This window comes from Protopterus annectens, chromosome 7.part0, assembly GCF_019279795.1.
Source record: "Protopterus annectens isolate FY-2018-M chromosome 7.part0, PAN1.0, whole genome shotgun sequence".
In the NCBI taxonomy this organism is placed as follows: domain Eukaryota; kingdom Metazoa; phylum Chordata; order Ceratodontiformes; family Protopteridae; genus Protopterus; species Protopterus annectens.
In genome coordinates, this window is record NC_056739.1 from 352,172,051 (window position 1) to 352,196,652 (window position 24,602).

Sequence of the window (24,602 nt, forward strand, 5' to 3'; positions counted from 1 at the left end):
CTAAGCTTTCTGTCCCAGCTAATGCATCAACACAGAGCTACAATAGACCATGTCCTACCCAGTTTTGCAAGCTAGATACATTCTTTACCACCTTTTTCCTGGACACCAGGATAATGCAGTCTTGAATGTTTTTCCAGCACTTGATCATCTAGGGAAGGACTAGAATCTGGACAAGTTAAACTGTTGAGGCTCTAAGCTTCACTGAAAACTCTCTCTTGCCTACTTGATTTTAGATTTAAGATTCCTTATCTGGCAGTATCTGGCAGCAAAGTCAGAGAAATTATGTCTGGGAACTATGCTTGGATGAAAAGATCACATAACTGTTAAGTTTAAAAAGCTACCCTTAGTCTTGTAGAGGGTATACGTCTTTGTGTAAGCCACTGTACCAGAATCTGAAGGCATCTAACCTGTCTTGATGCCAAAGATTCTTAAGCTTCAGATACCTTTCTCCTCAGAAATGCATGCATGAGTATTAGGGAGAACTGTACATGCTGGCTTCTCAGGTCTGAGAGATTTTCCAAAGATCATCCTCTGATGGAGAGCTATAGACTGCGAGGATCAATTTATCTGTCACAAAGATAATAGAATTGGGATTTTCTGGATCAGGGGGAGTGGAGTAAAACAAGGAATATTACTTAGCCTGACTTATTGTGCCCATGCAGAGACACGTGAGGTCAAGCTTGCAGCAGGCAAAAGTTAGGCACTGTGTAACAGTGGGCCAAAACAAGAAGACAGAACAATCAGCAGTGGCATGAGATCATCCTAGGTCTTAATGGAGCTCAATGACTGCATCAAGCCATGTTCCACAAGGGTACACTCCTGCATCCACAAATACAAGTTGTTCCAAACCTCAAACAGCTGCTTGAATTTCCAAGGCTTGAACCACAGACTGTGTCATGGGACCACCATGTGAAAACTTCCAAGTTCTGCTGGACCGCTGCAAACAAAAACATTCAGCTCTCAGCACTTTCACAAATTTATGGAAAGTACTTGAGAGATGACAAGGATCCAGCAAGTCATGGGTGTCCTGTAAACAATCAACCCATAGACAGGTGGTGTCTACCCCCAGGATACATCCCATAAGGTGGACACCAGGGATGTATCTTCCCTGCTTCCCTCATCTGCTCAAAGGACGGCATGAACTTGAGACCTTTTAAAGTAATTATGTGATCTGTAGGGACCAGGTGGGCATTGCATAGATGGACTTGCATCTACGACACTGTAACCATTACCTGCCTTCTGACTCTTTCCACCTTTTGCTAAAAGGCTGTGCTGTGATCCCCACTTTGAAACTTTTTAATGGCTGACATTCTCTAAGTAGTAAGACGTGCCAGTAGCACTCCCTTTTTATGTCAATGGGTGGCACTGTTGAAGCACTAGCACTTACTACACAGCTTCACATCATGCTCCCCTCTCATGCAGTGGAAATACTGCTGGTGGGAGTCCTCATCTATCACTTGTTGGCCACATGAACACCTGTTAGGCTTTAGTGCATCAGGCATTGAACACAAAAACTTTTTCATGATAAATATCAGTGCTGATACCCCAAACTGTGTAAGTAAAAGAAAATACATTTTAATTTATTTTGAATTTGTTAACCAGGGTAGGGCACTTACCCCACTGGACCCATTTCAGTTTCTACCAGATGCAGCCGGCTCAGGGACTAGTTGTGGTTGTAGTACAGTATATGCTGTCATTGCATCCAGCGATGAAAAGCCTGGATGCTCCACACATGGAAACTTAGAAGGAAAAAAACTGCTTGTTTTGAAACCATAAAAAAAAAGATGGAAGAGCACCCCAAACGGTAGCATGTGACTGCCTTTGACTGCACTAAATAATAGCAATAAACCAAGACAAAATATTACACAAATTTTACATTTTACTTGACCACATCCTTCTTTTAAAGCTTAACCAGTTCTCCAGATCTTCACTTCCATTGTCATGTAACAGTGAACTTATGAGCAGCAGTAAATAAAGCCAGGCTTTCTTTTCTGGTCTATTCCATCACTACAGAATGTAAGAGAGATTCACACAAACACCAGCAAGGAAAAAATGTTTACTAAAATAAGCTAAAGAACAATGGCTTCCACATGATAAAACAGATTAGCAATATCAGAAATAAGAAATGATAAACTCTGTTTTACAGTAAAGACTCAAGGCTTTTAGATAATTTTTCAAAACTATTGACAATTCAATACAATCTACCTATGATTAACATGAATATAAACATATTCTTTTCTACCCACAATAATATTACTTCTGTTTCAATCATCCTCTTTAAAGCAGCTGCTCTTAATAAATCTGCCTACATATGGCAAGCCCATCAAATCCAACCGATATTTCAAATATTACTGTTCTGTATTAAACTGCACTAAGGCAGCTGCAGTCATCAGCAATCTTAAATCAGTCTCTTGTGTTATATACAGAATTATTCACGCTATAGTAAATGTGCCAAATGTGCTTTCATCCAATGTATAGTAGTAGTAAAACCTACCTGTTTTACAGGGGCTTGTTACGTACATAATTACTGAAGGCGGTATTCAAAAGGCCATGCAAGTTAGACTTAAATGAATGTTGAATGAGGATTCCAGCTATGAAAATTGCATATCCTTGATGCATATCAGGTTAACTCTCCATGTACCACTTTCTCATATTTTCAGAAAGTAATTCCTATGACTGCATGCACACCATTTTAAACACTTTGCCATCTATGTTCCATTTCTTGGAGATATTAACTGAAATAAGTTTCAAGACCAAAGCAAGGAATTTTGCACACCCATACAGGTCACCGTTTCAAAATCATGCAAACATTCCTAATACTGTATCAACATGTAGCAGAAGACAAAGTGAAAAGCACATTTAGGAAACAGGAAAAGGAGAGGCGCTTTTACTAGAAAGAGCTATTTCTAAAACTAACTTCACTTGATCTATAAAACGTGCTACTTTTAGCAGTTTTTTTGCCATAGTCATACTGTCTTTTAATATTGCATACTGCTTATCAATTGCAACAGGCATACATAAAATATATTTATGACACCACCAATAAAGAAAAATAAGTGCAGTTGTTGTCATATGACCATCACGTATAAGAAAACGAAGAATGCGCTCAGTTTGTTTTTTGAGGGGCTTTCTATTCATTCTTCCCTTTGAAAAAAATGCACATAGTGATATCAGACAGCAACACATACCTCAATCCTTTCCTTTTTTTAACTTTAATAATGCAATTGCTTGCAATTATTTTACCTTTGTAGAGCAATGGGGAAGTACTGTATTTTACATTGTCACATATCACAAAAAGTGTTTTTAATGAAAATATTTACGAAAAAATCTGTCAGGAGTGTTCTGAAAAAGACACAGACATCATACGGGATCACATCACATTATATAATGTAAAACAAAGCACAACAGAAACTGACACATTGTATTATTTTATTTAGAACAGGTTTTAAAAAATGTTACCCATTAATGACTGTATAATATTTCATCTTTTTTTAACTGAAATGACAAGACAAAACAGGGTGCAAAGTTGCAGTGGACATCTACACAAAAGAGACACACACATACAAAAGGGTTCTTTTCCAACCCAGCATCAAATAAAGCTTTTGCCGTTGAATAAGGCCTTTATGCCATGCCACCTTTGAAATTATACCACTTGTTCAGTTTCAGACATCCACACGTGGACTATATAAGTGTTAAATGGGACTAAAGTCATAAACAATTGAATAGATAAGCAAATATTTGGAGAGACACCTAAATGTAAACACCTGTGTCTTCAACAACCTTGAAACAGTGCTGTGAGTATTTATAATGAACTGTGAAATTGCTTGTTCTAACTACCAGATGAAGACAGGCTTCCCACAACCTTCACACATGAAGCCAAATTCACCCTACTAATACTAGATCACTCCTAAAAGCTGAGAGGTACACCGTATGGGTTCTAACTGGGAAACACAGAACAAATACGATAGAATTCAAAGCAGAAAACTCTTAACCTGATAAGAATAAGTTCCACTAATTACATTTGTCATATGGCACTGTCGTACAGAAAATGGGTCTCATAAAAGGCATGGGGGGGGGGGCACAGATAATACATGAAAATGCTGTCCTGCATCTAAATTAGAAAACAGAAAATACAAATAGGATTTAATCTACAGAGGATGTAGTATGAAATATGGATGGTTGCAGGTTTCATTGTAATGCCTGGAGTTCATTAATGTCTGCTAACAGCTTCCAAACTGTTATAAGGGAATCTGGCACTTGGCGTGACACATACATTTTACTATATAAACATAAGGATTATGGGGTACAAGTGTCCCAAACAATTTGATGCCTGTGTCTAAAGTCCTGTCAGCCATGTCCTCTCTGGTACTGAATGCATCTCTTGTAAAGGTAATACTGCACCTGGAAGGGAACACCAGTTAGTCAAGCTTCCATATAAGAAGCTATATAGCCCAGATAAAGGAAAGCTGTCACAACTCATGTTGGATTTTAGCCACAACTCCCCTTCCAATAGTATGACGTTATTACAACACATCACTTAAGTCATTTTCCACTTTAGCTAAGTGACTTATCACACAATGGGTCATTTTGGCCATAATTCAGACTACAGGCACAACAAATAGTTATGTTACAAATATAAACATTACAGTTGTGTACAAAAACTGTAACAAAACAAAGTCCTTATACAGCAGTAAAAAAACATGTAATACTTGTTTTAGCTTGCTACCTACGTACAGACATAACTCCTGTATTCTACATAACTGCAGTAGGAGCATCTGTTACACAGCTGAAATCCTACTTGCTGCAACATATATATTTTGATATTAGTAAAGAACATGTGGTTTACAACTGGGAGGTGAAAAGTGCCCCTTACAGGATGCATGAATGCTTTTCTAAGAACCTTTAAAATTAGCTAAATTTAAAAGCAGAAATGCTAAGAATGTTAATGATGTCTAGCACTATGTTGTCACATAATGTATGGCAATAAACCTCATCAAGGAAATATTATGGTCAGAAGTAAAACTTAATACAACTGTGTAAGACCCCCCAGTGAATGAGAGGTCAATGACAGTGCTGCTGTTTCAGACAGCCACTAGTTTATTGGTATTCATGATTAAAACATAAAAAGTCAAGCAGAATCACTATAAATAGAAAACTGTCACCTAGGTTACATGAAAACTGCTTGAATTAATTCTTATTCTGCCAAGTGATTAAATCATTAATGTTCAAAATTGTTAGGATATGCAGGATATTTTTTTTACAAACATTGGTCATGCCATCTGAAATGCTAGTCCCCTCTTTCTTGGAAATGTCATCAGTTGTATTAGGTGTGTAAAAAGAAACATAACATTGGTAAAGATAAGCTGGGAGTGTTAAAGTAGATGTAATGTACTAAGTCATCAGAAAGTGATATGGGAGTTGAAACAACCATTGATAAATGGGCAGTAATCATACAGAATACATCACTGACAACAAACTGAAGAATTATATGAACCAACTATACTGCATTATATAGAATAGCTCCTTTGTATTTTACACACACACACACACACACACACACACACACACACACAAATACTCCATTCAGAAACAAGCAAGCATTCAATAGAACTTACAAGACAGAGCAATGGATTTTTTATACTATGGCCCAGGAAATGCATCAAAGAGCCTGAGGTACCCGTTTTCATCTTCAGTTTAAAAAATATTTTTGGAGGTCAAAAACCCATTGTTTCCTATTTTTCATCCCCTGTACCCTGTATTAGTGACAGCAGTCAATAACAGTATTATATTTTATTTAATTTTTTTTTCTACAAAGTAAAGTGCACTATAACTGCACAGAAGCTTCTACTTTCAAAGCTGACCTGAACGTTTTGGTCTGTGATCTGCAACTCATTACTTTAAAATAATACTCCATACTGCCAATAAAATATCTGAAAATCTGTTGTTATTGTCATCAAATGTGGCTTTCAAGGCTTTGTAGTAGTATCAGCACATCCATGGACAGTGCCAAGTTAGCAGGAATTGTTAGCTTGTTCCTCTACATGAATAAAATCAGCAGTCTTCACCTTATTTTTTCTGTGATGTGCTTCACAATGAGGAACATGTTGCAGTTGTCTCACTTTTAAGGTTGATTACCTTATTTTTTCTGTGATGTTTTTCACAATGAGGAACATGCTGCAGTTGTCTCACTTTTAAGGGTGATTACCTTATTTTTTCTGTGATGTGCTTCACAATGAGGAACATGTTGCAGTTGTCTCACTTTTAAGGGTGATTACCTTATTTTTTCTGTGATGTGCTTCACAATGAGGAACATGTTGCAGTTGTCTCACTTTTAAGGTTGATTGCCTTATTTTTTCTGTGATGTTTTTCACAATGAGGAACATGTTGCAGTTGTCTCACTTTTAAGGTTGATTGCACTGCTTCTTACCATGAGTCATGAAAACATGCATAGAGCCAGTGACATTAGATATCCTTTTCTATTTTATGATGGGCTCCAACCATGAACTCTTGTTCCTTTACTCCAAAGATGTTGACCTGTACCAGCTTCATGGTGCATCAGAGTAAAGCCTTGGCTATGATGCAGGCAGCCAGAGCTTCACTAGGAGCTCAAGACTCTGTGGGGAGCTAGCTCTGAATCAATACCTGGATTACACCTAGTGGGTAATACCCCCATGGAGCATGAGCCTATGAGTATATACTGCATGCATGCATGCATTTAAGCCAAGGGAGTTTGTAGAGATGTGCATGTGGCCAGCAGCATCAAAGGGGAGCTGCCACAACAGACGTGAGATCCTCCGATGGTGGAGAGTAGGCTGTTCCACTGGACAAGCAAGTTGGCCTGCTCCCTACCAGCTGACTCTTGCTGGTGATGGGGGGTAGTGTTTAATTGGCTAATAAGGCACCCCAGTTAGGAAAAAATGTATTCCGGGACTCTTGCTTAGCTCTGGTAATTTCTGGTATAATTGCCAAAAAAAGGAAAAGTACCATCATACTGTACTTTAAAGAAAATAGACCTACCCTTCCCAAAGACTGTAGGCCCATCAGAATTCTGCAGTCTGCCGCTAATATACTCAAAAGGTTGTTTATCCTCAAGTGCTTTACCACTTAGATTAAAATTATATTAGAAAGTTCTGCATTTTGCCACTCACAATGAAACTCTCCTTTTTTCAGCATGGTTTCAGAAGAATATACTCTAAGCTATGTAGTCAATTACCAAAACAAATTTTACCAACATTGATGGGTAAGCAAAACATTTGCGGCACAGTGGTGCAGAGGATAGTATTGTCACCTCACAGCAAAAGGTTCCCTGGTCCTATTCTCAGCTGGGGTGCCTTCTAAATAGAGACTGCATATCAACACTGTATGTGGGTTTTCTCTGGGTGCTCCGTTTTCCTCCCACTTTCCAAAGACATGCAGTAGTTGGATTGGATACTTGAAATTTGCCATAGGTGTGAGTGCGCCTGCCAGTGTGTGGTGGGGAAAAAGTACTATGGCAGGGCTAGCCAGCTGGGGGTGTAAACCCTGGCTCTAGATGACTGCCACTGTTGAAGTGAGACCCTGACCTCATGTGCAAAAGTGGGAAAAGGGGTTGTGGATAGATGGATGGGTAAACAAAATGCCATTAAAAAAATACTACTTAAAATGGACTTTTAGGGTCAAACATATTTGGTGCTATACCTCTGACATGTTAGCACTAGATTCTCCACTTGTCCCTAGCATGTTCTACAAATTTTCTTACCAGCAGGACACAAAAAGTGCAAACCAACATGAATATGAAGCTCTGATTGTAACCCAGATAGGCCAGGTGTGACTTAGCAGCCCTGGCTGCGGAGGAGGGATAAAAATATATATTTCTGTGCACCTCCCTCAGAGAGGATAAGGGTGTAGAGTAATGGTTTTGTATATAATGCCATGCACCTGGAGAATTCTCATGGACTTACTAATGTATCAAATCAAATGATGTAACCCAGTATACTGTGGGATGTAGTTCTGGAACTAGCCCACTTGCTTAACACAGTATGACAACCCATGCCTGTCTCATTCTGTGGTGTGGAACTACTTGTATCCCTGCATAACCTACAGGTTTCTGGTGCAGATTCCACTGGAGGAGGCACATTTTATGCATGAGGACAAAAGAGGATGAAAAGATATCGGGTTGCTGTCCATAGAGAGTCCTGAAGGTGGCAGTGGTGGTGGAAGAAAAACAAAACTCTGTGTCATTGTTGGGACATCAAGCACATGAATCCCTAAAGGTCCATTCAAGGTACTTTTCAATAATCTACTGTTCTCCTATATGATAATCAGTCTTCTATTAAAAAAGAAAAACCTTAACACTGACTATGCCCTATCCTCATACTTCAGCACTAACCATCTTCAAATAATACTTAACCCAGCCTATACGTTTATCATACTCCTTTAAGAAAGCAACACTAATTGTACAGAAAAAAATACCTTCCTCTGAATATACTTCTAGGGCATAATCTGCTCATTTTGTGTGTAGTCCACAACGCTTATCTTGAATACGAGGATGTGTTTACAGCTGTACATTAGTTAGCAAAACCAGGTTCCTACATTGATATATAGTAAGAAATCAAGGCAAGATGTCTGTAGCAAGGAAAGAAAAACAGTGGTTTACCAGAATTTATTTACAGAATGCCTTTCAAAACGGTGGCAGCATACATATAACTCAGACCACAATTCTGAATCACAGCAATTAAAATATTAAAAGGCAGTTAAAATTACTAAGTTTAAGTAGGTAATAAGAAAATGCATTAAATCCACAGGAAATCAAAATAAAAATCTAACTGAAAAAGGTCACAGTGGAAGACCCAACAATTCAGTGCTTTGGCATTCTTGTATCCACTGTCAGTTGATTCCACAGGGTAAGGACAGCTAACCGAGCAGATGACTACAAAGATGTTTGAAAACATACACTGGAATCACTACTAATCTCTAAGCAAACATGGCAGAGTGAGGGGATGAGGACACAAAGCCACCAGCAGGTCTTTCAAGCCACTGATAACAAATCTAGTAAGGATTTAACTGCAAGCAAACAAGCCAGCAGAGCAATATATCTGAGCTTTAAGAAGAGTTACAGGTGCCCCCCGCTGTAAAACTTCCAGGCTTTGGCTTCCAGTATGTGAAGTGTTTTAGGCATTAATCAGCTTTAAGTAGCTGACTATTTCAGGCCTATACAGTCAGACTATTCCACACACTGTCCTGTGTGGGGGAACCCAAAGTTCAACCAAATATTAAATGCAGGGGATCTGCTATAACAAATCACTACCTATAACAGCAAGATCATAGCTAGAAAGTAGTCAATGCTGTTGAATAAGGCAGTTAATGTTCCTGTATGTTATATTCTGGAATTAAATTCAAGGAAAATGTTACTGGACAGCAAGGGAGGGTGGATCAGATACCTGAAACTAGATTCCTTTTCCCAAGGAATACAACTTCTTGTTATGCTGTACTATTAGCGTCCGTTGACAAACAGAAGAAACTCTAAGGTGACCAGAATAACAGTTGTTTCACCACACTACCCATCCTACTTCCAAAGAGATAACGGCAAACAGTCTGTGATAAGTACACCCAACAAGGGCACATAAATAAGTAGCAATGTCACCCAATCTATGGGGGTGGGGAGTAAGAGCCCCTGTTCTAATATGCAGAGAGAAACAATTGCAGACATTTAAGAAAGGACTGAGGAACTGGTGACATTAGTCTGGATAGGGAAAAAATCCAAGGCAAGCAGCTAAATGGAAAAAATTTATCTGAAAGGAGAAACAACTCTAGGTTTATCTAAATTAATTATTGTGACTGCAAAATAACTCGTTTTTATTTTTTAATTCATGGCAGACTTTCATAACATTTTAAAATTCTGTTCCCAAAGTGACATCTGGTATTCAGATCCAATTTCTTTGGGCAAAGAAGAAACTACTTTAAAATATGATCTTCAACTAAAATCACTAGTTTCAAGGCCAGAAGCCACCAATGTAGTCATTTACGCAATTAAAACTTCCGGAAAGATTTTAACTAATCAAGAATTTTGCCTGCCATCGTCAGGACATTTTGAATTTTGGCAACCTTAACATCAAAGTTCAATAAAGCTGAAATGTCTAGTTTTTAAAACTGGAAACGAGACCCCCCCCCCCCCAAAAAAAAAAAAATTGCAATAACTGTTAATTTACACCTCAACACCAACAGATACAGTGAAACTGGTAACCCTTCAACAATGCTATAGTTTAAATCTTTGCAGGACCTGAATCTTGAATTACACCTTACAAGGCCGAAGAACTCTGTCTCATATACAGAATTTATAGTCAGTTTTCAATTTTACATGTACAAATATAGCATTGTGACTTCTTAGAGAGAAAATGGGTACCAAACAAACATATCCATCGATGCACATAAATGGCCACCGTACCACCCAAGCTCATTTCCTACTGAATTTACATTGTACTATTTGTAATCTTTAGATATACTTAATACCAGGCAGATCACAAAATCACAGAGCTATATCAGTATGTAAGCTCAGGTTTAACCTTGTATACTCCAGCAGTGTACGATTGGTACCTGAGCTAGGTTTCTGGTAGTAGCTGGAGACTTTTCAGCTTTACATCCTTGAATGTTTTTGGTTCCCTGTTTATCTGCATCTCTGTCCCCCAGTGATTGCTAACCCCCATCGTGGTTGGTGAGTGCTTACTTGTTACAAAATACCCCTTATATTTGTTTACAGTGCAAAGTCAGATTCCAGGGAACTGCTGCTGTCACAGTACAAGGGGACATATAACCATTCTGTGCAATTTCTAAACTGCTAAAGCCTCCTTCCTAAGAGACATGGTAGGCAGTGAAACCACTCACATGTATTAGCATTTTCTGCCCCGCCCCCTCTGCTGACTCAGGCCACTCCCACTTTGGTTTCTTTAACGTACCACAATTATCAAGACTGATTGTCTCTCACAGAAGCAGCTCCGAGACTAAGTTTTAACACCCACAGCAGTCTGGTACCATCAGTGGGGTTTGACTCATCACCATCAGATACCTGCCATTACTGTTTTATTTTTAAATTTTTAGACAAGATAGCACTATAAACCAGGTTAGTAAAACAGCAATGGATTATATCAGAACTCTAGCTATGTAGTCACATCTGTGCAGTGAAACAGTCTACTAACTGTAACAGAGACAAAGGACAAGGCACTGAAATGTTAGTCTATTCAACCACAATCTTGGATAAATTGCCCAGAGCACTCCCAACATACAGACATAGTAAAATAACTGCATTCTTAAGAAATAAATTCATAGTTGTACAAACAATGTTAAAATAAATCAGTGTAGGGTGCAGCTATGACCACTGATTGGGGTACTCACACAATCACCTACCTGTGTGCATACCTACAGTCTATCCAGTCAGTTCACTTTACTGTAACAACATTAAGGTCATGCATTACATCACTGTGAAGGTGCAACCACATTGCCCAATTCTCTATCTAGCTTGTCAAAACTGCATATGGCTAACAAGGGAGATGGGAGAAAAAAAAGTAAATTCAACTTTGTGGCATGTCATTAATGTTCAGCAGCAAAAGCTTTATTTCCACATATTAATCTGTTAGACTTCAGTCCTTTTCTGCATCTCTAAATGGCATAAAGTGTAGGTCAACATTTCTAGAAGTATTATCTGACAAGTTCATTGTTTTAAGAACCATATAAATACATGCAAAACATTGTACAGAGAGAGATTAAATAATACCAAAATGCAAGACACATTTCTGAGCACTGCAAGCTGGATTCTAGGATATGGTAAACACACCAGGGTACATATTGCTTTGAAACCACAAAATGATTTGATTCCGTTTAATTCATGCATATGTCACATAGTTCATGTTCAATTTTTATACAAAAATAATACCAGTGTCTATCATACTTATAACAGGAAAAATCTGAATAGGCCTTCTGTTAGCAAAGAAAAGTGTTCTACAATGGCTAGTTAAGAAGAATCATAGTGTAATCTTTATTTGATAGCATGCTTAAAGGTGATCTCACCACCACAGTTTCTCATTCCAAATTAGATTTAGTGTTTGAGAGTCAAATGGTACAGGAAACTGCATCTTGTAACCTCTGCAAGATATGGCCATAAGTTTGACTCAGTTAAGGTGAAATCTACATTGTTAATGGGCCATTAGAAGTACTCTGGTCCACAGGTGAGCAATACAAGTCTTGGCAAAAAGATTGCTAGTATGTAACAATAATAGTTCCAAGAGAACCTCTGGCACCTAGACATCTGCCTGCTGGTGCCTATCTTTGAATGGAAAATAGGACTCTTCAAGAAAATTATAAATTGTTAGCTGTAGATCCATAGGGTGGGTTTTGAAATGCATCTCAAACTTCCTCAAAGAGCATGCAAGCCCACGGAGAAAATAAGTCCGCACATAAAAGGTAACTTCCAGCTGTGTCCTTGGAGAAGTAATTCTGTGCTTGTCTGGATAGATATATAAATCAAAGTTCATTCCAGCATCCACGGAAATATATTTGATTGGTCACACTTTTTGCTGGACAGCTGAATGGGACTGCAGCCCACAAAGCGCACATCTCCTGCAAAACTTACAACAGATTTTCTGGTACTGCTCAGGTTTATTTAGTCATGAATGAATAAGAAAGAGGAAGTTAATTCTCTCAGGTCTTCTTAAAGTCTGGTTATCTCAAATACAACCACAATTTTTAAAAATAAAATTAAGTCGGAGGAACCAGCAGAAGGCCTGGTTAACAACAAATTAAAAAAGCTGAAAGCAAAGTCTAAAGTCAAAGTACATTATTCACTTTCATCAACTAAAAATGTAAAGAAGGGAATTAAATCAGTAGAATTTTTTCTTTAGGCAGTCCATTTCATTTTATGAATCAGTACAGCTGTTTTACTTTCTTCAACAGGCAGGATTCAACAGGGTTGTTGCACTAAGCCTTTAAAAACTATTTATATATCTTTGTGCAATTTCTGGCATTTACAAACAACAGTAATCATACTGAAAAATGAGGCATTCAAGCATTTTTGGTACATTTTTTCTCAGTCAAAATGTCTATCTGAAATTTGGTGGAAAATGTGAACAAGACTGAATATTCCTGCAAAACCCTGTACCCTTATTAGTGGATATATTTTCAGATATTATCTTGTTTCCTGACTGCCACACCAAGTTTCTTCACCTACATTTCATTTGGTGGAAGGATCATTTTTTTAAATAAACCTGATGATCATGTGCAGATACAGCAACTCGTTTAAAGCACTATTTTACAATGAGAATAACTTAAGCTGTAGTATTATACTGCCTTTAAACAAAGTCAACAGAAAACATTTTACATAATTTTATAATCACAGAGGCTTATAGTTAGTAACCAGTTTATCAACATTAATTAAAAAAGTTCAAAAATCTAAGACTTAGTTCATTAAAAAGATGGCTGCTTGAAGACAGGAAGTTGACTAGAACTGGAACAATTTTTCATTTTCTAAGTTACTAAAGTAACCAGCCGTGTGAAGCTACAACCCTCTCACTTTTGCCACATGGCTGAAAGAGAATAAGTCTATGGCTGATTTTGAAATGCTAACTATTCATCATGAGCAAAAAAATTGCATATACTTTATTTCATTAATTCCTATTATGGCAACTAGAAGAAACCAATAATTAAAAATGTTCACCTTTTTGCACTTAACTATTCATGTCTACTGAAGCAAGCTTACACAATGCTAATGTTTCTTCTCTTAGGTATGAGGTAATAAAAATCTGAAAAAATAAAGTTGGCATCCTTAACATATTCAATAAATATTTATTCAAGCACTTAAGAACACCACGTTTTAATATAGTTCTTCTTAAGTATTTAAAATATAATAGTACTCTGAACAGCGTAACCTTTGGAAAAAATTTTTCTTTTTTAAATACATCATCCGTGACAGCTTCATTTCTTCAACTACCATGTGGACTTCATACCCAGCTACAAGACTTTAAAGACTCTTCAGAAGAACAACACAAAAAAAAAAACATCAAGAACTGGCAGGGAGAGCTGGTTAGAAGGATTAAGTAACACCTTTTAATGCTGCTTGGCATGACTTTGGACTTGATATCTACACACAGACACAGGGGCCATATTTGTACTAGACCTGTGGTTACACCAAAGCTAGTATATTCACAGAATTAAGGAAAATGGCCTGCAAATTAAATGGAAATTGAGTAGAACTCATTTGGCTTAAAAGTAACTATGCAGTCTTGTCTAGAAGTTTCTGAATCGCATCCACTTTACAGAATCCTAAAATATGAGCTGTATCTAATGTAGGGTTCAATTTGTTGGCATGCAAATCATTTGCCATTTTACCAAGGGAATGAAACAATGGCATTCAGTGAAAATAATATAAAAGCCTAGTATTTCATAATATAGGTAGAGCGCCCTCACACCTTCCAGTTTTACTGCAGTCAGATTTAGGATGGTTGTACCACTGGAGACAACATGTAACTCCTCATGTTCTACAAGTTTTGCCATTTCACTCAATTTCTTCAAGGAAACTGCAGCTGTGAATACATGTCAGCAAAGTGTACACCACTTTAAAGACTAGCTCTGCATTTAAATGGAATTTTCCAAAATTATACCACAATCCATTTTAAGGATTTATTGATGCTGTATTGCTTCTTTTGCTAAGATGTTTTTCGTCCTTCAGAGTGGTAATACTTCAGTTTCACACTTTCTCTACCTTTTAACTGCTTTTTAGAACTGTGGTCATTGGGAATAATCCAGTTCTATACTTTTTCTGCTGCGTCATCCACTCATGGGAATGCCTATCGCCTACAGCATATAGTAAAGAAAACCTCACTACTTGTATTCCAGAATGAGATTTACGATTATTCTTTATATATAACAAGAAATAGACCAGCAACAAACCATGCCAAAGTCAGTTATTATTGTATAAATTTATCTGAACTGGACCCTTAACACTCAATCCTGCAACTATAAAACTTAAAACTGCAGCTGAAAGAAAATGCATTTTATCTGAAACTGACAGCTAGGACATTATCCTATGGCTGACCACCTACCTGACTTAACTCTCAGAAATCTTAGTCAATAAGAACATCACTAATGTTTGACACTATCAGTATATCTTAATAGGGCATATCCCCCTGTCCTGCAAATTCCACTCTGCCATTTTTGTGATGACATTTTTAGTTGAGTGCAATCAAATCAGGCAGCGTAAATATTACTTTGAGACTGAGAAGCAAATACATAGTTTGACTCCACAACTTAGAAATTGTGCTTCTCACAACAACAAGCTGTTATAGTTACTTTGCCCTTGATAGGAACATTGTATAAAACGTTTTATTTGTGTGCATTTTGTGGGTAAGAACCTACTGCTACATTCATGGGTTCCAAGGCCTAGCGGGCCATTTTAAGTCTAGCCAAATTCCCTTTTAAAGGCGAGAAACCCTGTACCTTGTGTCTTTGAAGTACACACCTTAACAGAAATGCTGATTTCCATCCCATGCATTGGTGTGTGTGTGTGTGTGACAGAAGGGAGATAACTCAGTCTGTAACAGTCCTTTTGTGCTCCTGTTTGATTTTTTTTAAATATATTTGTTCTAATTATTTGAATTACTTTTGTTTACAAACAGTTTCAACCTAATTAGTACATCCACAAGGCCTTTACAAAACAATTTCATTAATAAGAAGACCTACAGTCTACAATACTGTATTGTTAACTGAAAAGAGACAAAGACAGACTGTGGTAGGGTACGTGCGTTTTTTAAGATTATCATTTTTAATTAAAAAATTACATATAAGTTTGATCTTCCCCATATGTAATAATGCCCTACTATCCACTACAAAGGCACCTCACAATTAGTTTGAACAAATGTTCCTATTATCATTGTCCATAGCTTAGTAAACATCCAGACAAAATAATGCAGTTTTTGTTTTTTTTTTCTTTTGGGAATGGTATATTTGTATCTACTTCACAAAAGTAAAGTTTTCATCATAAACTTACACAATAGATAAATTAGCGTGCTCTGGGGACATTTCCCTAAACTGTCAATTTTAGAAATCCAAACTATGCAGTTTATAAGATTAATTTTGTGGTGTGCTGGCTAGATCATTTCTATCCTACAGTTTTACATAGCTACCCTGCAAGATTTACCCTCAAGGCCATCTCTGCAAATGACAAGGGCCCAATATAAAACTTACAGCTCTGAGACTTATTTGACTGGCTTTAACCACTAGAGATTTTACAGATTACCTACAAATAGGTAAATATTTACTCACTGCCTACAGATAGGTACGTTTTTACTCAGCTGTTCAGAAAACCATGACTTATACGAACCAACAGTTAACTTACTTTAGTTGCTGTACTGCAGGAAACTCCTGACAAAATACATGGGACCCATCACTACAGCCACTCCATGGTGTCCCAAGATGCAGCCCTCACTGTGTCCCCAGTGACCTGGCTTCACATGCTGTTGAAACAGGCTTAAGGATTAGGTGTGTGTGAAAATGCCAGCTCTCCCATCCCAGGGGAAGAGCAGGAGCTTGCTTCATGTCCACAATCTAGTGGTTGCTGGGTGGAAACTGCAGCAGGATGGTTAATCTACAAGGACCTTGCTGCATTGTAACTGGGGTTTGGCAAGCTGAAGAACACACCAGAGTCCCAGCATTGAAATCACTATTTCAGCATGAAGATGGACAGAAGATGCAGGGAAGAGTTAGGGTACAAATACTCCCAATCAGCCATGCATGATGACCACCCGTACTTCCCATCTCTCACACACACCTGCTTCATCAAGTAGAACAGAAATAAAAGGGCTAATTGGTGGGACTGGAAGATGAAGGTAATCAGATCGGGTTAGGGTGCAGAAAAAGACTGAATTGCGCATTTTAAAAATGTAACAGTTTGAGTTTACTTGATTTTCTACTGTGACTGTTTGTCCACAAAGAGAGCCCCATGGGGACGTGCTATATTTCCACTGAGTATCCGGGATTTGGAAAGTTACACTACTACGTAGAGGGAGCCACTGCAGTGACACTCATTTTGAAAGAGTCAGAAATGAACAAACTACAGTTTGTTAAATTTGACTACATGAAAACACACTGCCAATTTGCCTGAATCAGACTTTTTTTTTTTTACTGAAGCAGAAACATCAGAGCTGATTACAATGGAGAACGGTGGGGGAGGTGGTTCAGCCTCTCCCTACACATAGTGTAGAATGGCTCCTAAAAGATTTTCTTTTACTTTCTGTCAAATGGTGTTTTGACTCTTCAATTAAACTGGCAGTCTAAATACTTGTGATCCCCTGACTCTAAAATTCACTGGGAGCTCCTATAACTTTGTCTGCTTCTCATAAATCTAAAATACAACTCCACTATGGGTTAAAGTTGTGCAGTTGTCTTTCTAAAGATGATGCTTAGTTATTGGTGGTGATTACTCCTAGAGATCTGTCAGACAATTCTTATGCTAGAACAATTCTGGCAATATGAAACACGGAAAAAAAAGGTTCAAATAAGTGGCCGGAGGATGTGCAGCACATCACCACTGTACAGATATCCAAATGAAAAAAAAAACATTTTTCCAGTATACGAGAACCTCCCCTCCAAGTATGTCACTTCACCTTCCCTGAAATCTCTGAGAATTATATGTTTTCTCAGAAAAAAATACTTGAAATTATTATGGCAGTTGGTCAGAACATGGATGAAGGGACAGTTGCTTGCAACCATATTCCCACACAAATCTGCTTCACATCTGAACAGACTATACCACTCAACCTCTTAGCACAAGAAATCTGGGCAAAGCTTAAAATAATGGGGACATGGGGGGGGGGGGGGGACAAAGATCCAAAAGTAGGGACAAACTTTAAATATGGCTCTTAAAAACTTAGAAAGTTACTACAATAATAGGATTTGTGTTAGTATGCATTTTTCTGAAGGAAAAAATAAATGTATGTTAGTAACTCTAATCCTTGGTGATTTGGCAGAAAACCACACATTTTATGGGGAATAGACCAAAAATGAAGCAAAAATCTAGACATTCTGTGAAAATCTGGAAAGTTGAGAGGTACAGAACAGATCCTCCTCATCCTTGTGTTTCTGTGCCAGATATATTAAATGAAGGCCATCCCTTTAGTAAAGGAAGTATATGATGCAAGAAAACTGACTTTACTAGCCTTTGGGACTGCTTAGGACTTAGCTGGGACCTTTGTTCACCTTTGCATATGAATACTTCATCTCAGTTTCCAGTGTTTATAGCAGAGTTCTTTCCTGTTTTTTTTTTAACTTGGTTATTTCCAAAATAGCATATGTCCTGATTTAGCTATTCCAAAAGGCTTGTGATGACACATTATTTTGCTCTGTGCTACCATATAAAAGTTCTCAGTCAAATAATCCCTGATCGGCAATTAAGGAAACTGGTACAGAAATGTTGGGAAGATGATATTATCCCAGACTGGAAGCATAGCCCTTAAATTCTGTACTGTCATGAAACTTGTTTTGCTGCAGCACACTTGCAGGAAGAACTCTTTCCAGTCTTGTGTTTAGTTGTCACAATGAAAGAAACAGAAATTCTAATTAAAAGAAATTAAAACATTCTTCTGGCTCTTCATTTTGGAACCAGGCCAGTCTTACGACATGGGGCACACGTAATGTTGCGCTCCTGGTCACCTCCCCTGGTTACAGCTTGTATTAAGCAGGCTATTTCATTTCTATTTTACCTTAATGGGTCATTACCATTTCAGATTCCAGCAGACTGTGACTTTTTTTTAAGGTTTTGGTCTTCAGCTAAACTCATTAAACATATTATAAATGCCTTGATTTTGTCATCTTCATTTTGATATACGATCCAGAGAGTAAAACATTATCTGAGTGAACTTTAGAAATTAATGTTACAGTGAAATCATCCAGGAATGTAGCAAATTTATTCAATATGAAACTGCATCACATCTAAATGACTATTTGTCTACATCAACTGAGATAGCAATACGTAATTAGGGAAATGTTACCTCAAATTAAGGACAGTTTTAAATACAGATAGTATTAACTTAGAACTTCTAAAAATGCCCAGTTTTGGGAGGGACATAACATTTTTAGAAAATATTATGGATCTCCCTCAAAATAGGGATAACTGAGAGATATGATGCCAAACATGCTTCTGTCGTAATTAACTACATGGATTTCAGCTCAGTGGTTAGCATTCATGTAGTTCACAAACACCAGCTAACAGTGCTACAGAATAACCACACTAGGCTCTTCCAAGTGCTTCAGAACAGGCAGGACTGTAGTTCAGTCTGATATGCTGAGACATCTAGAGTACTGGGGCATTCTTTTGCAATAGGTGTCATTCAAACTGTTCCCTTTTGCTGCTCCAGCCTCTCTATGCAGTTAAAGCTAGTTAAACATTAATATTTACTTCATTTAATATTACAGTGGTTAAAAAAGTGCACAACCCCCCAGTAATGGCACAGTAGCACTGTCATGTTGCCAGTGCAATGGCATACTGATGGGGGTGGCTGTGCTACACCTGTCTGTGACCAAATGCAGCCCACCAAATCGCTTCATTAACTATCAATGAAGGGTTTATGAATTATGCTTTCTAAACAGGTCAGTCTTGCTAAGAACTGAGTGAGAAGCTTCAGTAGTGTCATACACTGAGCTGTTAGTCAAGGTTTTGAATCTCACCGTGGAGGGAATAGGATTATTTGTCCCAAAGAAGTGAGGGAAGAGGATGCTACATCTCAGTACACCTACTATTTCTTACATACCTCTTTTTCCCCCCTCTTCTTCAGATTACCTTTCATACAGCTCACCTTGCTCCAACTCCCAGACTATTTTACCTTTGTCAGAGATAACACAACAGGTGCTCATTTTAACATGGCTTGATTTGGTTTCATGACTGTCCTGCAGACACAGTATGAACAACATTGTGACTGAATGTTCTCAGCCATGTACCAAACAGTGTTCCTCCATTTATCTGCACAGCAGTCAATATCCAGTCACAGCCATCAGCAGATGCATTTTGTTTTCTAACGCTAAGCAAAGTTTAAGGCAGAGTCAGCATAACTATAGAATGGCTACTGTGAAATGGATGTCTGAAACAGAATAAAGGTCTAAAGGCTAATATTAATTATCACCACAGACCACATACATTTAGAAATGTCTTATTTTTCACCTGCTTTATTTTTTCCCTTATTATCCATGTAAAGACTATTAAATAACAACACACATTCAATGAGGAGGTTAAGTGACTTGCTGAATTCGGGAATTTGAGAGGGTAGACATCAAACCAAATTTTACCTACAGAAAGCAGCAACCTAGTTCACTGCTCATTGCTGTAACTGCCACGAAGACTACTAATTTTATTTTGATGTACACCTACATGCACTGCATGCCCAGTACAAAAAGTGTAGCTCAGTTTAACCTTGCTAACTCAACCAGCCATTACCATGATTAAAAATAGAAAAAGCTTGCACTTAAATGTAGACATGATCTCAGAAATATGTTCTAACTACATGAAAACTATGATATGGTCTGAGGTGATGCATGGAACATAACAGCATTTGCATAAAACATGGACTGACCTTGTATCTTCATTAAAAATATACATGAACACAGTAGTGGAAATTGCTCATGGCTTCCAGTGACAGTACACAAGGAATACTGTGTGAGACTGGGGAATAGTACATATTCTGTTGTCTGTTCATAAAGGTTTTTTTTTACATGTTAGCATGCTATAAAAATTGGGAAGTCCCAAAAAGGTGCTGACAAGGATTTTTAAAATCTTTAAACATAAATGGTGTTTGAAAAATGTTCAATAAAGCAACTGCACCTTTTTATACAGTTGATAGTGTAAGGGATTAAAGAAAAAAGTGGTAGTAGTGTGTGTGTGTGTGTGTGTGTGTGCAGGTATGAGCGAGTGTGAGAGAGAGAGAGACAATGACAATTAAGTAGCCAGATACTCTAAATACATTTTATTTTATACTTGTGTGTGGAGATTACAAAGAGAAAATTGTAATCTACTTTTAAGTTAAGGCAGAATTAGGCAGGTTGTTGTAATAATTTTATAAAGCCTAGAATACCAGCCATTACATGGAGTTACTAAATTATAATAAGTACAATCACCAGAAAGCCCATAAAACTGGTTCATGAATAAAAGCATCACTTAAATGCACACCTGTAAACTTGACAGTATAAATAAGCAAGACTGAGTTTATCAGGCTAGGCCCAGGCCTGGAATATGCAGCAATACTGCGTAACTGAAGTAGTAATACGAATTTCACAGCAGCAGTGCAATCAACCTGGACTTATTTAACGTGTTTATTTTTACAAGACAAAAGCATGACGTCATATTGCCACGGAAGCAACACTGTAGAAGTGGAAAGGGTCAGGTAAAAGTATAGAAGCTGTGTCATTGCTCAGCACAGAAAACAACAGTGACACTCTGCAAAGATCTGCAGATGTTTTGACTAACCACAGTTGAAGCTTGTAATTTCTTGTTTTTCATTGCATTGCTGCTTTAGAAGTTACTGCTTATCATATGTTTAGTATTAAGGAACCTGTGTACAAAATTAATGATGGTTCACTAATTCAGATATTTCATAAATAGGATCAAGTTACTGATCACAAAAGAGTCTGGCAAACATCCACTAGACTTGTCTAATTTAGAAGTGGCCTCCGTCATGTTTTGTCATCACCACACCTCTACAAACTGATGGTTAAAAAAAAAAGTTTCAGTACATGGTTCTAAAAATAAACTGCCAATAGGAAAACAACCTCAACCAAGATTACTTTCTAGCTTTCTTTATTGATCCTGAGGGTGATAGCTTTTCTAATCTATCAAATTAGCCTTTTGTAGGCTTTAAACAACTTCAGACATTAGTTTTACTTTGTATATGCCAAAGCCAAGGTTGTTGTAACCAGAACAATTAATTACCCGCTTATTTACACTACCTAGTTAGCGGTCATTGAAACCTAATATCCTAAACCCTGTGGATTTTAATTCTTACGGATGACTTACAATTCTAAATTTGAAAAGCCTAACAAAGTCTTGTGTACAAACCAGGTAAAATATATTTTCAGATTGCTATAACAACATTTTCTTTATATTTCTTTTAAAACTGGGCAAGCCCTGAACACAAGTTATAACATTTAATCTTCCTACTCATAATTTAAAGTGTTTATGGCAATGAATTAAATAAAATGCGACAAAAGCAGCCTTTAAAATTTGGAATAGAAGAAAGCAGAGAGTTAGAGGGTTGCTGTTCTTCCACTGAAAGCCCTGTTTATTTTTCCCTTATGCAATGTCAGAACCAATTCCCCCATGACATTTTTATAAAGATGCCCCACTCCTGAGATTCCTGTTCATTCCATTAATTTATATTACACAGCCAAGCATCCTACTTAACGTAAACTGTCTCCAAGCATGATATTGTTGTACAAAGGTCTACTGGAAAGTTCACCTTCTACACAGCAGCAATGGCAGACATACTGTTGGAGAGCTGAACTGTGGAAGTAGGATGTAACTTTGTTTATCTGCACTCATTGATCAAGTTACATTTTTGCATGCAGTTTTTTTTTTGTGTACTTTTTTTTTCTTTTCTTTTTTTTTTTTTTGGCGACAACAATAATACAAAACAAAAGTTTAACCCAAGCTGAAAAGTCCACGTTAGGGAAACACACTTTCACCTGCAGCCAAAAGAGATGCAAACCTGGTATTCAGCCTTTGAAAAACTGAGACCTCCTCCTCCTCCCATCTAGGAGTACTTAAGAAGAAGAGGAGGCCAAGAAATGAATACAGGGCACAAAGTGGCAACCCTCACTGGTGCTCTCTAGCGAGGGCCTGGTAGGATTTTGTCAAATAGATGTCTCCAGGCTGTGTACTGAGCTCCCAGATTGAGGCACAATGTTCATCACAGAGGCAGTGTCTACAGCATTGTTGTTTTTATTGAGAGCAGAAGAGCAGCTGGGGCTGTCTCGCTTTCTCAGTCTGTCGATCTCTGCATCTAACTCATCAGAGTGGGGATGTCTGGGCTCGTCGTCTTCTAGGGTGAACTCTGGGTGGGTCATGAAGTTGTGGATGGAGCTTCGGGATTCCGGTTTCTCAAGGCCCTCAAACAGTGAGCTACGGAATGCGTTCACTACTTTGATCTGCCATGTAAGAGGACATGGAAAAAAAATGCAGTTAGTAAAATGTTGATCATTGCTTTGAATCATCAGAATTCTTGGGAAAGAAAAACTACAAGCACACCGTTCTGGAAATAGCTGTAGGAAGACAGGAGATGTAGTCTTAAATGCTGTGGAAAATGAAGGCATAAATACAGAACAACTTAAAACAAAAGGAATTTAGAAACCATTATTAGTTATTTAGTTCATACAAGTGTTTATAAACCAAACATGCATTTGAACACAAAGAAAATGGATGGATTAGAATTAAAGGTAAACTTCAAAACAAGATCTAGCCTGTACAAAATAAAAAAAAATGGACTTCTCACAATGATGTTGATGAATAATAAAATTCTGAATCCTCTAGAACATGCAGAAAATAAAGGTAGAAATATGTTTTCTTAACCTGCAAAAAAAGAGTTAACTTTACTTGAGATCACAAGTGGAAGCCAGGAAGGAGAGTGCAGAGGTAGCAGCCACTGAATACTCCTGCCAGACCTACAGCTGGAGGATATAATTCACAATTCATCCCAGCATGCTTTTCTTCAAAGTCAGAGGTCACCAGCAGAGTACTGGGAACCAGGATACAGAGAGATCTCAGGGAAGAACCTGCATTTCTGTGAACTAATAAAATGAGCAGTAAAACTACTGTAGTCTGACAGCAAGACTAGTGAACATTAAGTAGTATTTAAAAAAAAACAACCATTATTAATTTTTTAGGTAAAATCTACTATAAACATGACAAAACTTTACAGGGAACTGGCTATATCTCCCAGACCACATTTTACAGTGATGTGAGACAAATGGTGTAGGCACTTAAAGACTCTCTGCACTGTATCTTCATCTTTGCAGAAAAAGTAATTAAACAGCCACAACATTTCTAATAATCTGGTTTTCTTCAAAGTAACTTTACATGCACGTAACAAAAAATGATGTAATGCACTGTAATTCACATAAAAATAGTATTAAGAAATGCAGTCTTTGGCATTTTTTTCTCAGCAGAATGAATCATCCTGAATTTCATTAAAGTCTGGGCTTGTGCAAGTCTAATAAAAAATTACTTGGTAGTAATGGATACACAAAATCCAACGTAATAAACCAGTCTGCAGGTTCCATAAAGATAAAGCAAGACACTGAACACATACACTTATGTGCAAGTAAATATGTTTATGTGCATGTAAATATTGTTTAAGGAACTTTGTGCTCAAAACTTTTTGCTAATTTGACAGGCGATCTATAATTTCTCATATAAGCAACAGGACTAAGTACTGTAGATTGGAGACTCTCCAACCTTTTAACTACAGCAATATTGCACTACTGTGGAGTTTATTATGAGGCAGTACCCATCCATCACTGTAAGGGGGTCAGAGCTAAGGGCTGAAGCAGAAACCAAACACCACATGATAGTATAAGGGGAGGGTTCAGATCCAGTAACCTAC

The 24,602-nt window shown here is 37.6% G+C and overlaps 1 protein-coding gene across 7 annotated transcripts in view; it reads right to left on the bottom strand.

Moving 5' to 3' along the window:
* Positions 1-3,412: 3,412 nt before the first annotated feature.
* LOC122806463 (plasma membrane calcium-transporting ATPase 1-like) overlaps positions 3,413-24,602 on the bottom strand; it is a 1,798,374-nt gene continuing 1,777,184 nt past the window's right edge. For 4 of the 7 annotated variants that reach the window (XM_044076929.1, XM_044076926.1, XM_044076924.1 and 1 more), the window contains one exon: positions 3,413-23,148. In XM_044076929.1, the coding sequence (XP_043932864.1) occupies positions 22,855-23,148 (294 nt within the window). In that variant the 3' untranslated portion in view covers positions 3,413-22,854. The remainder of the gene's footprint in view (positions 23,149-24,602) is intronic. The other 3 variants (XM_044076928.1, XM_044076927.1, XR_006365509.1) reach the window with 2 other exon arrangements.